This window comes from Orcinus orca, chromosome 19 (genome assembly GCF_937001465.1).
Source record: "Orcinus orca chromosome 19, mOrcOrc1.1, whole genome shotgun sequence".
Taxonomy (NCBI): domain Eukaryota; kingdom Metazoa; phylum Chordata; class Mammalia; order Artiodactyla; family Delphinidae; genus Orcinus; species Orcinus orca.
In genome coordinates, this window is record NC_064577.1 from 30,141,947 (window position 1) to 30,153,735 (window position 11,789).

Here is an 11,789-nt window from a genome sequence, read left to right on the forward strand (position 1 = left end):
GAGCCCGGCCCCCAGGGCTTTGGACTGGAGCCCCACAGTGTGGGCAGCCCGGCCCTGGGGGATGCAGACCCTCCATCCTGAGGTCCCAGGGTGGGGGGCTCTGTAGGGCTTTTCCTTCAAACCCCATGTCGATCCCAGTATGCCCAACAGCTAAGAGTGGATCTGCACTGGAGGGGCCAGCCCCGCACTTTGCCTCCCCAACACCGTTCTGCATCTCAGCTCCTCCCGGGCACCCCAGGACCTCGCATGGGGCAGTTTGACCATCCCTGTGGTCAGAAGGCGAGGGGTCCGTGTCCTGCTCTGCCACAACGCACTGTGAGAGCTCGGCCACCACCCAGGCACCCTCCTGCCTCCTGACCTCCCCCTGACCCACCCCCAACCAAGGTGTGCTGGGGGGGCGACGCCCAGGCATCACTGCATCGCAGGCCCGTGACCTGCCCTCTCTGGAGCGCCACGCCAAACAGCCCCGTTCTCTCCCCAGGGCAGAGTGGCTTGGGAAAGTCCACCTTGATCAACACCCTCTTCAAATCCAAAATCAGCCGGAAGTCAGTGCAGCCCACCTCGGAGGAACGCATCCCTAAGACCATTGAGATCAAGTCCATCACACACGGTTAGTGCTGGGCGGGGGCTGGGCGGAGGGATGCCAAGTTGGGTACCTCAGGTCCCCTGAGCTGGTGACTCTCGGCAACACCTCTGGGCACGTTGACGAAGGGTGAAGGGTGAGGGGTCGGGGCTGCTCTCCGGGACCCCTGCAGGCCCTGGTCAGAGCCCCCGGAGATAGCTGAGTTTTCCACCAAAAATCATGGGCAGGGGGTGCCCAGGATAAGTGTCATCAGCTCTGCTGGACTTTACTGCTGCAGGCTGTCATCTCCCTGGCATCACCCTGCGGGCGCCCCAAGTGGGCTTTTTTGGGGCAGGGTGGTCAGGGAGCCTGGCTGGGTGTCTGTACGGGTCCTGGTTCTCCCCCTGAGCTCGGTGGGGCTGGGATTCTGTGCAGATATCGAGGAGAAGGGCGTCCGCATGAAGCTGACGGTCATCGACACACCGGGGTTCGGGGACCACATCAACAATGAGAACTGGTGAGGGGCTCTGGGGGCCGCTTCCCCGGGTGGAAGAGCTCTAACGGGGCTGCTGGGAATCTTGCCCCTCCCCCCGACCCATGAGGTCAAAGGTCAGCATGGGAGGCTAGTGCGGGTCTCTGCTTGGAATGTCAGACACCTCCACACGTGTACGGGCGTTGGGCTGGGACTTGGGGAATTACGGACCTGCGGGTGGGGACGGGGGCCTGCCCCCCAGCTTGGGTGGTGGGTGTCCTGCTGCAGGCTGACTGGGGCCTCTCGATGCAGCTGGCAGCCCATCATGAAGTTCATCAATGACCAGTACGAGAAGTACCTGCAGGAGGAGGTCAACATCAACCGGAAGAAGCGCATCCCAGACACGCGCGTCCACTGCTGCCTGTACTTCATCCCCGCCACCGGCCACTCGTAGGTGCACACAGCCGAGGCCCGGGGCTGGGCTGCCCTGCGTGCAGAAGGGCTGGGTGGGCTGTGGTCAGCAGCCTGTGTGCCCCAGTCTCCCTCTGCCCCCGTACCACATCCCACCCACTTGTCCACCATCCAGCTTGCCTGGGAGGGTGGAGGACCAGGCGGGCCCAGGATGGTTCGGGGCCTGGGACCTGCCTTCTCAGGCCGGCCATTCGGGTAGGCCTGGCAGGCGGGTTGAGACTCTGGCTGTGTGTCCTTAGCACTTACCCGCTCTTCCAGGGTGGCTGCCGGTCCCTAAGGGGGGTGATGATGGTGTGATAACAGTCCCCGGCGGGGACCACCAGGAGGGTTTAAAGCACAGAGAATGGGCTTGGCCCCCGGCAGGGCTGGACGAGGGCTGTCGGTCAAGGCCACCTTGGTGAGAGCTGTTTTCTCCTGCGGGTTTTGTCTGCAGCTAGAGGTGCACGCACGGGTCAGCGAGGCTGGCCTGCGCTGGGTGCCCCGGAGCCGGGGTGGGGGGGTCTCCTTGCCTCCTGTGAGCAGGGTGGTCTCCCCTGTAGGGCAGCTGGGCTCCTGATGGCCTCATAGACCCTTTGTCCTTGGCTCCCTGCGGCTCTGTCTGCACCGGATACCTTGGTGCCTCTCTGCCCGCTGGTGGACACCCTCGGGCTTGTCCTGAGTCAGGACGTGGGGAGGAGGTGGACCCAGCACCCAGCGGGCAGCAGGTGCAGTGGGGTGGGGAGGCAGCGTGGGTGGACGGAGAGGGAGAGCTGGGGCCCGGCGTCCTGCTGGTCGCCACGGCCTGAGGCTCTGGCTCTTTCTAGCTGTTCTACCCTCGGTTCTACTCGGAGCAGGGAGCCCAGGGGTTGGGGGCCTCAGCCCCACAGGCACGTCCAGGAAGGAGCCCGGCAGGAGGCGGCCGGCCTCGGCCGGGGCCTTTGTGGGAAAGCAGGCCGAGTCCCCGAGCTGCCCGCAACGAGGGTCAGCTCAGGGGTGAGCAGGCCCGGCACCAGAGCAGGGACCGTGGCCGAGCCTCTCCCTCTGGGGGACAGCGGGCTCAGCCGCGGGCCCCATGGCAGCTGGTCCAGGCTTTGCTCCACTGAGGCCGACGCTGGGAAGCAGAGCCGGCCGGCGAGCTGAGGGTGGGCACTGCTGCTTCCGCAGGGACCCAGCTGGGCGCTGCGCCGTCCCCTCCCTCGGGTCCCGGGTCCGTGGGGCTGGGGTGGCCCCTCGCCCTCCTCGTTCGGACCCCCTCCCGGAACCCGCCTCAGCCCCACCCCATGTCTGCGACTGACTGACCCTTGACGGGGGGAGGAGAGCAGACGCAGCTCTGCTCATGGTGGGGACGTGCTGCCCACCATTCGGGGGTCCTGTGGCCCTGCCCACACACCTGCTGAGAAGAGGTTTCGCGTCGGTGGGGGGCAGGGAGGGGCTGGAGGGTAAGCCTCTCTCCACGTCAGATCGCAGGTGCACTGGAGCCTGTGGGCGGGGGGCTGGGACCGCCCCAGAGAGCAGCCTCCCAGCCCGTCCCGGGAGTTGGGGCCGAGTGAGCTCCCATCCCTCCTTCCTCTCCCCCGTATCGAGGACCCACGGCACGATGGCCACCTGAGCCGGTGGCAGGGGCAGCACTTCTCCGAGTGGACACACTGGGGGCTTTGGGAGCTCATGCACGAGGGTGCTCGGAGCAGGCCTGCCCCTCCGCCCCCTGCTGCCCGGACTTAGTGTGTCCCAGGAGCCCTTTTCCTTTTTCTGTCCCTCGTTCCTGCCCCCCACTTCCCACGTCCCTCCAGCCACACCCTCAGCCGTGTCTCTCTGCTCCAGCCTCAGGCCCCTGGACATCGAGTTCATGAAGCGCCTGAGCAAAGTGGTCAACATCGTCCCCGTCATCGCCAAGGCCGACACGCTGACCCTGGAGGAGAGGGTCTACTTCAAACAGCGGGTAGGGCTCCGTCTCTGCCCAGCTCCCTGGCCCCCTGCCCCTCTGTGGGAGCGAGGCGGGTGAGGGCCAGTCAGACAGAACAGGCCAGGTTTTCATTAGATGGAAGAGATGGTCCGGAAGGGACGGGCTCTGCCAGGGGACAGCTGGCCGCTTTCTTCTCTGCCACCGTCCCGCTCTGGGCCGCTGTCCGAGCAAGAGGGTGAGCCCTGGGCCGCTTCTTCCTAACAGGGCCGCACGTCAGAACCACCTGGGGAACTTGAAAAACCCAGGTGCCTGGGCCCCCGCAGAGCCTCCGCCTCAGTCTAATCCCCAAAGCTCCGCCCTCCTCACCCGCCCCCCCCCCCCCACCAAACCGCCCCGCGGGCCTCCGCTCACAGCCCAGGTGCCAGGGATTTTCCCAGCATGCTCAGGGGAGGACGGTGTCCTGGTAATGGGTGTGTCTGGAGGAAAAAGGAACGAGAGAGCTCCCAAGGCTGCACACAGGCATTTGCGCTCAGGGCAGAAGTGACAGTTGTTCACCGGGATGTTATCACTGAACGTCATCCATGTGGGTAGCTGTCGCTGCAAAGGGTGGTGATGGTTTAACACAAGCAGGTGCACCTGTGCAGGCTGGTGAGCTGCAGTGAGAGGTAGAGCTCAGGGAGGGGAGGATTCGGCAAGCCTGAGTGATTTTCTTTGGGGTGTGATGAGCTGGGGGACAAGGACAGGGAGATACCCGGGACAGAGACCCGGGTCCCTTGGGCGGCTGCGTTCTCTCCTGGCAGGCAGGTCTGCAGCTGCCCTTCCTCCACTCGGGAGGCACAAGAACTGGAGAGTAGCAGTGTCACCAGCCCCCCAGAACCCACCCCTGATCCCGAGCCTGGGGCCACTCACTTCGTGGAGGTTGTGGCATGAGCAGATCCCCCAAAGCTGGGTTTGTCCAGCTTGCTGCGTGGACGGTGCCCGCATCTCTCCCCTCTGGACCCCCAGATCACCGCAGACCTGCTGTCCAACGGCATCGACGTGTACCCCCAGAAGGAGTTTGACGAGGACTCAGAGGACCGGCTGGTGAACGAGAAATTCCGAGTGAGTGGACCGACCAGGATGCTGTTCCCAGAGGCCTCTCACTTCCTGCCAGAGGACATGGGTGGGGGTCTTCCCACCCCATCCAGGGTGTGCTGGGAAACGGGTGGTAAGGCCTTGAGCCATGAGAACGTTATTTTCTGGGCTAGGAGGAGTCGGTGCCCAGTGTTCACATGCAACCTTCTCAGGGCAAGGGTCTTAGTGCTGGGGGCCTGGACTCCAGGCAGCTCCACCCAGGGGCCCAGGGAGTGGACTGGCCTTTGCACACTCGCGTGACCAATGCTGCCTGCCCTTCCCCCAGGAAATGATCCCGTTTGCCGTGGTGGGCAGTGACCATGAGTACCAAGTGAACGGGAAGAGGATCCTTGGAAGGAAAACCAAATGGGGCACCATTGAAGGTAATCGCTGAGCTGATGTCTGGGGCCTCCAGACAGGTCAGAATAAAAGCTGCTTCTGCTGACTGGGAGCTGCGTTCATCTATTGCATTGCCCACCTAGCCATGGCGACGGGTCCCATGGTTACCGCTCGGCTGGGGGGAAATGAGGGGGCAAGTGGCTCGTCTGGGGCCCACAGCCGTTAGCTGACGGAGCTGCACCTCCACTCCCATCTCCCATGGGCGGGGAAATATCCAGGGAGGAAGGAGGTATGACGGGCACTGTCAAGTTCTAGGTCCTGGTGCTGGGGTTTCACAGGCGTGCTGTGTGACCCTGGACAAATCACCCCGCCTCTCTGGGCTTAGGAAAGGGCTGGGATATAGCTCTGTCCAGCTGAGAGCCAGATGCCCTCCCCACTTCCCACCCCCAGAAGTTCCTGGGACCCCCGTCTTAGTGTTCTGGGGCTGCTCTGACGAACCAGCACAGTCTGGGTGGCTTAAAACGGAAGTTTATCCTCCGAGTTTTGGAGGCCCTGAGGGAGAATCTGTTCCTTGCCGCCCTCCTGGTGGCTGCCCGCTGTCCTTGGCATCCCTTGGCTTGTAGACACATCACTGCTGTGTCTTCACACAGCCTTCCTCTGTGTGCCTGTGTCTTTCTTTCCCTCTTCTTATAAGAACACTTGTCACTGGCCTTAGGGCCCACCCTAAATCCAGGATGACCCCCTCTTGAGATCCTTACTTTAATTATACCTTCAAAGACTTTTTCCAAATAGGGTCCCATTCACAAGTGCCCAGGGTTGGGAGTTGGACGTTGTTCGGGGGACACAATCCAACCCACTACGGTGGCCATGACCCTGGGTGGGGTGGACCTGGGCATTTCTTTACCCCCCACCCCCGCCCCGTTCCGTTCTCCCTCTTGAGAACAGAGTAAAATAGGCCACTTTGCTCCTTGTTCACTTGGCTGAAAGGCCCAGCGTAGAGAAGGAAGCAGAAAATCCAGCAGTTGCTTTCAGCTCCAGCTGCTGCCACCCCAACCCATGCCCAGCTCACGACCTTGGGCATGTCCCTTCATCCCCCAGGGCCCCTGTTTTCACCCTCCGTAAAGTGGGTACCATGTGCCAAGAGTTTAATAGAATGAGAGAATGTCTCAGGGACCGTTGGAGCTTTGGGGCAGCAGATACTTTTAAGTAACTGATATAAGGAAAATGGTACAATGGAGCGCTCCCAGCCTGGCTCATTTTACCTGGGTTAATTGTTAAGTTCCTTTACCTCCCTGACCCACCTGGGCCGTCTCAATGAGGCTTCACCCTGGGCTCATCCCGCCTTGGCCCCACCTCTTCCGTTTCTTGTCTTCCTGAAATCTTGCTGTTTAGGAACCTTTTTGTGAAGGTATGTTTTGGAGGGTGGAGAAGTTCGGGATAAGAAAGGGCCAATGGGGGCGGGGGGGACTTCCCTGGTGGCCCAGTAGTTCTCTGCGCTTCCACTGCAGAGTGCTCGGGTTCGATCCCTGGTCGGGGAACCAAGATCCGGCAGGCAGCCCCCAAAAAAATAAAAAAAAAGAAAGGGCCAATGGGGACCTGGGAGGGGCAGGGAAGGGCAGCCCGGCAGCTGACAGGCCTCTGCTGCCCCCTGGCGGCCAGCTAGGGCCCTGCAGGCAGGCGGTAAAGGAAATTGTCAGGAAATGAGCGAGGCTGGTTATCTGTGTCCCCCTCTCCTGCTCTGGCCGGGATACCACGCATTGAATGACCTGTGCGTTGTCGTGGTGCCACCAGCTCACGTTGAGGGTGGTGATGAGAAACAGCCCCGTGGAACCTGTAAAGACAGTGGTGGGGTGGTGGTTCTCACATCCCAGCAGCCTTCATGAGGCCCTGGAGGGAATTTCTGCCCTATCTTAGAATAGTTGAACTTCCCCAGGGCCTGGTGGACTTTTTTTTTTTTTTTTTTTTTTGATCTCTGGGACCTTGTGAATTGGGAGCTGGCCAGAGAGCTGGCCACTCTGTGCTGGCCCTCAGCCAGAGTTATTAAGTGCTTCTCCTCATCCCCACCCCACCAGTCCTAGTTCTTTGTTCTTCCTCTGACTTGGTGTACAGCAGCGTCCTGAGGTACTTTGCTCATCCTTGGAAGCCTCCTGAAATGTTTTAAGAGGTAGGCAGGTGTCATAAAGCACACAGTTAACTCATTTAATCCTCTCGTGTCCCTGAGAGGTGGGTGGCATTATTATCCCCATTTTACAGATGAGGAAACTGAGGGTCAGAGAAGCCAGAATAACTTACCTAAGCCAGGAGGCGGCAGAAACACACTCACGCCAGGTTCAGAGCTCTGTTCTTCCCACCAGCTCTCACTGGTTCTCCAAGTTAGATTAAAAGGCTGCGTCAGGGCCTCCCCTGGTGGCCCAGTGGTTGAGAGTCCGCCTGCCGACGCAGGGGACACGGGTTCGTGCCCCAGTCCGGGAAGATCCCACATGCCGCGGAGCGGCTGGGCCCGTGAGCCATGGCCGCTGAGCCTGCGCGTCCGGAGCCTGCGCTCCGCAGCGGGAGAGGCCACAGCAGTGAGAGGCCCGCGTACAGCAAAAAAAAAAAAAAAAAAAAATGAGAGTCAGCTGGCAGAAGATTCTAGTGTGGAAACAGCCCTGCAGGGGCGGGGGGTGGGGGAGAAAGGAGGGCAGGGGTATGGAGGGCAGAGCCCAGGCAAGAGGCAAGTGAAATCCAATAGGAGCAGTGGAGGCCCTGCCTGCCGGCTTACCAACCCTTTAAGCTTCAGAAAGGCCCTGCTGCTCTGGGATGGGGAGGCCTGGACCAGGGAGCCAGGCCTCACGGGCTGTGGAACCCGGGCAGATCTCTTTTGCTCTCTGAGCCCCATCTCCCTACAAGCACAGAAGAGGAACCTTAGTCGCTATCCGTAGGGTGTGTGAAGGTGGGATTAAGTCCTCCGGGCTGGACGCCTCCACAGAATAGCAGAGAATAGCCTCTCCTTCTGCCTTCTCTGCCCACCTCCCTCAGTCCAAGTGATGCCACTCACCACCCTTTAAAAGGTGTGCTAGCGCCGGAGTGTTCCCACGTAGTTCTGGACTGTGGCAGTGACTGCCGCGAGCTTCAGCCCCAAGGCACTACCTGCACGCTCCAGGGTACCCGTGGGGGCCTGGGGACCCTCCCTGCCCTCTTCCCGCGTCCCCAGAGCTATCCGCTGCTCTGCAGCTTGTCGGTCTGGGAGGCTCTCGTGTGTCCTCGTGCGCACCTTCCCCAGGCAGCGTACGGCTCAGTTCTGCTGGTTCTTGAGCTCAGTGTAAACAGTCACCCCCGGTGCCTGGTCTGTACACGGCTGTCCTTGTGTGCGTCCTGAGCATGTGGGGGAGAAGTCCCAGCCCTGATTCCTGCCTCATTCCGTTCCCAGCCCCCCTCTCGTCTTCAGGTCTCCCCTGGGACATCCCCCCCGCCCCGTCCCCCCAGCATAGCAGCCGCCCCACCGCCACCGCCTGCTTAGCCTAGCGCTCCCCCCCCGCGGCCGTCTTGGCCGGGTTACTGTGCCATCTCCCTGCTAGAGCAGAACCCTCCGGAGGGCAGAAGCCAAGGTGCCCACGGCTCCCCTGTGCGCGGTGGACCCCTCCTCCGCTTGCCTGCCCAGCACTGGGGGAACGGGGCTTTGCCTGACGTTAAAGCCCCTTCTGTCTCTCCGCAGTCGAGAACACCACGCACTGTGAGTTTGCTTACCTGCGGGACCTCCTCATCAGGTGAGCGCCGGAGGGGCCTCCATCGGGGCCGAGGGAGGGGTGGGACCGGGCGGAGGTCTTGAGCAGCAGCCGGCATGGCCGCCCGCGTCTGCCTGCCTGCCTTCCCGGGAGGGACCTCGGAGGCCCATTTTCTAAAACACCTTCTTGGAAATGAAGCAAGAAGTGAAATTCTTTTCTACTTCTACTTGGAAAGGGTCCAGTCTGCATCGCCGCAGCCTGAGCCCATTAGATTCAGGGCCCCCGGAGGTCTCGTACGCCGGGCGTGTGTTGGGGGGTTCCCAGCTCCCATCCCCGCGTCCTCTGACCTGGTGGAGGCCCCTGTTCAGTTTCCTTGAGCCCAGGCAAGGAGTAGCCCGTCCTCCGCTCATTCGCGAGGGTGCCAGGTGGGTGGGTCTGGGCCTGGGCAGGTGAACAGAGAAGGTAGGGGCTCCCACCAGGGTACCAGGGGCTCCCAGCTTCTCAGCCAGCAGGATGGATGCTAGGGACAATGTCAATAGGAGGGATGGGACCGTCTCGCGGCCTCCAGGTTGGGGGGCTCTGGCTTCCAGGAGCAGCCCTGCCATGCTGGAAAGCCTGGCTGAGGAAGGACGCCCACCTTGGGCCCCTTTGACGCGCCCTTTCCAAATCTCTCCTGCTGAGCTGCAGAGAAGGGAAGGTTGAACACAGGACTAGCGGGGTGCCAGCGTCCCCAACCCCGGCCGCCTGCTGCAAGCCGCTGCCCCTTACCTGCCAGCACACCTGGCTGCCGGCCTGGCTCTTCTAAACTGGAGCAAGGACGCTCCAGCCCTGCGCACTGCCCGGGGGCCTCTGCACTCAGCCCCTGTCCCTGGACTGGCCACTGGGTTGACACAGAGAAAGGGAGACATGTTAGAACACATGGTCCCGAGAGCAGCTGGGGTTGCCCTGGAGACCCCCCCGCCCCGCCACACATCCCTGCCCAGGCTTGGTCTATCTTGATCTATCACTGGGGGACCCCCGGGGAGCCAAGCAGTGGGGATTGGGGGTGGGGAGGGCAGGCCGAGTGAGCAGGGCCAGCCTCCTGCCCTCGCCCGTGGCCCTCCTTGAGACCCACCCCCCGGCCCCTCCCAGGACGCACATGCAGAACATCAAGGACATCACCAGCACCATCCACTTCGAAGCCTATCGCGTGAAGCGTCTGCACGAGGGCAGCAGCGCTGTGGCCAATGGCGTCGAGGAGAAGGCTCCAGAAGCCCAGGGGATGTAGACACCACCTGTCCCGGGTCCCCGCCCCGAGTCTTTTCCGTCTCCCCCCACCCTCCCCCCACCCACCTGCCCCGTTTTATTTTATATAATTTTCTCCAAGTGTCCTCCATCTCCGCCCCTTTACACCTGCCAAGTAACAAGATGACGAGTGCCCTCTGAGTATGTTTGTCATTAGCCCGCTGACTATGGGGACCCGGGCTGGGGGGTGGTCCTCGGAGTGGAGGCCGGCTCTCTGGCCGTCCTGAGGTCCAGGAGGGGCGGGAGGACCACTGACTCAGTCCTGACCCTGCCCCGGGGCCGGAGGAGTGGCCTCCAGCTCTTGGTGCCCCTCGGACACAGCCTCTGCGGCGTGGCAGGGTGGTGCCCGTGGGAGGATGGAGCCGTCCTCGTGGACCTGGAGCCCCTGCCTGCCCCTGCCTCCCCACATGGCCCTGGCCGCAACTCAGAGCACCCCACCCCGCCCCACATGGCCCTGGCCGCAACTCAGAGCACCCCACCCCGCCCCCAGGGGAGAGCAGTTCATTCCACGAGACCCAAGTTGCCAATTGCTTTAGATGCAGCGGGGCCATTGGCTGCTGCCCGCCCACCTGCCTGCGCCCCTGTCCTGGAGCAGGAAGTGCCTTTATCTCAGCCGTCCTCGCGAGCCAGCAGCTCTCCCCCGCTGTCCCCTTGGACGAGAAATTGGGACAAGTTGGAGAGAGGGAGGTGTGTCTTCATCTCCCCTCATGTCCCACCCCCCCCCCACTGGGATTTGATTGAGGATTCAAAGGAAGAGGAAAGGTGCACCCCACCCGCCTGAGTTTTGGGGAAGGTCCGAGTGAGAGAATCTGGAGCAGAAGCCAAGGGAGGAGGTACTGGCAGGTGCCCAAAGGAAGTGGGCCACGGGGACCATGGCTGGGGATGCTCAGAGTGGCCCTTGTGGCCTTGGTGGCTGCCCTGCCCCACCCCGTGTGACTGGGGAAGCCTGTGTCTGTCTGTCTGTTGAGACATCCATTGGGCCCAAGATGCTCTGGTTAAGTGAATGCCCAGTTGGGCACCCCAGATGCACACTCAGCCCTCCCGCCCAGGCTGTGCTGATGCCGCCTCCGGGGAGGTGGGAGGCCAGGGAAGCCTGACTTTGTGTTGCCCTAAGTTTGCCTGGGCCTCTGTTCACCTCCCCCCCGCACCCCGGAGCCCATCGTAATGACCCCAAGGAGGGATTGGCCAGGGGTCGGGTGTGCATGGCCCACTGCTGGGCTGCAGAGCGGGCTTCACGTCTGCACGGCTCAGGCCTGTGAGCTTAGACACGGGGAGATGCACGGCCATCTGCAGACCCCTGGCTTGGTGAGAAATGTGGTGGGAGGGGTGGGTGCAGACTGACCTGGCATGTGCGCACGTGCGTGTGTGTGCACAGGTCCGCGTGCGTGCGAGTGTCATCGCTTTGCGTGTTTGCTCCCTCCCCACCCAAGAGAGGAAGGACCCCTTAGCGAAACAGTTTACTTGCCGACTTGCCATTTTTGCCAAAACCAAGATGTTGAAGGACGTGTCTGTCTCCAGCGTCGGGGTCGCAGCCTCTGTCCCGGGATGCCTTCGCTTTCCTTGTCTGTAGCCAGATTTTGAAACATTGTTAGTTTCCCTGGGATCTGTTCCACAGTGGCCTTTCGCTATGTGCCTCTTGAGAAATTCGTCTCTTTTTGTATAAATAACAAAGTGTTGAAAATGTATTTCCTGAAATAAATGTTCCAAATGCAAACCCAGGAGGCTCTGGAGTGGGGATTTTTTTTCTCTTTTCTGACCCCGGAAGTGCAGATGAGCACGATCGTAGCGTGAAAGTGATCGCTGGGGAACTGTTTCATCTCCTTTCCCGGGGCGGGGGGGGAAGAAAGGTTTCAGGGACTCAGAAGCACTGATTTAAGGGGATGATTGAAAAGAGAACAGAGAATCTTAATGTATTCATTACGAGGAGGCTTTGCAGGGTTTCCACAGGGCAGTGCTGTGAGC

The 11,789-nt window shown here is 61.6% G+C and overlaps 1 protein-coding gene across 9 annotated transcripts in view; it reads left to right on the forward strand.

The window, feature by feature from the left end:
* Positions 1 to 11,545, forward strand: part of SEPTIN9 (septin 9) — a 165,826-nt gene extending 154,281 nt beyond the window's left edge. For 8 of the 9 annotated variants that reach the window (XM_033438593.2, XM_049701550.1, XM_004275526.4 and 5 more), the window contains 8 exons: positions 482 to 610; positions 998 to 1,079; positions 1,347 to 1,484; positions 3,306 to 3,423; positions 4,393 to 4,488; positions 4,787 to 4,883; positions 8,534 to 8,585; positions 9,675 to 11,545. In XM_033438593.2, coding sequence (XP_033294484.1) covers positions 482 to 610; positions 998 to 1,079; positions 1,347 to 1,484; positions 3,306 to 3,423; positions 4,393 to 4,488; positions 4,787 to 4,883; positions 8,534 to 8,585; positions 9,675 to 9,810 — 848 coding nt within the window. In that variant the 3' untranslated portion in view covers positions 9,811 to 11,545. Of the gene's footprint in view, positions 1 to 481; positions 611 to 997; positions 1,080 to 1,346; positions 1,485 to 1,763; positions 3,424 to 4,392; positions 4,489 to 4,786; positions 4,884 to 8,533; positions 8,586 to 9,674 lie in introns of those variants that run through there. The other variant, XM_049701549.1, reaches the window with a different exon arrangement.
* The last annotated feature ends 244 nt before the right edge of the window (positions 11,546 to 11,789 follow it).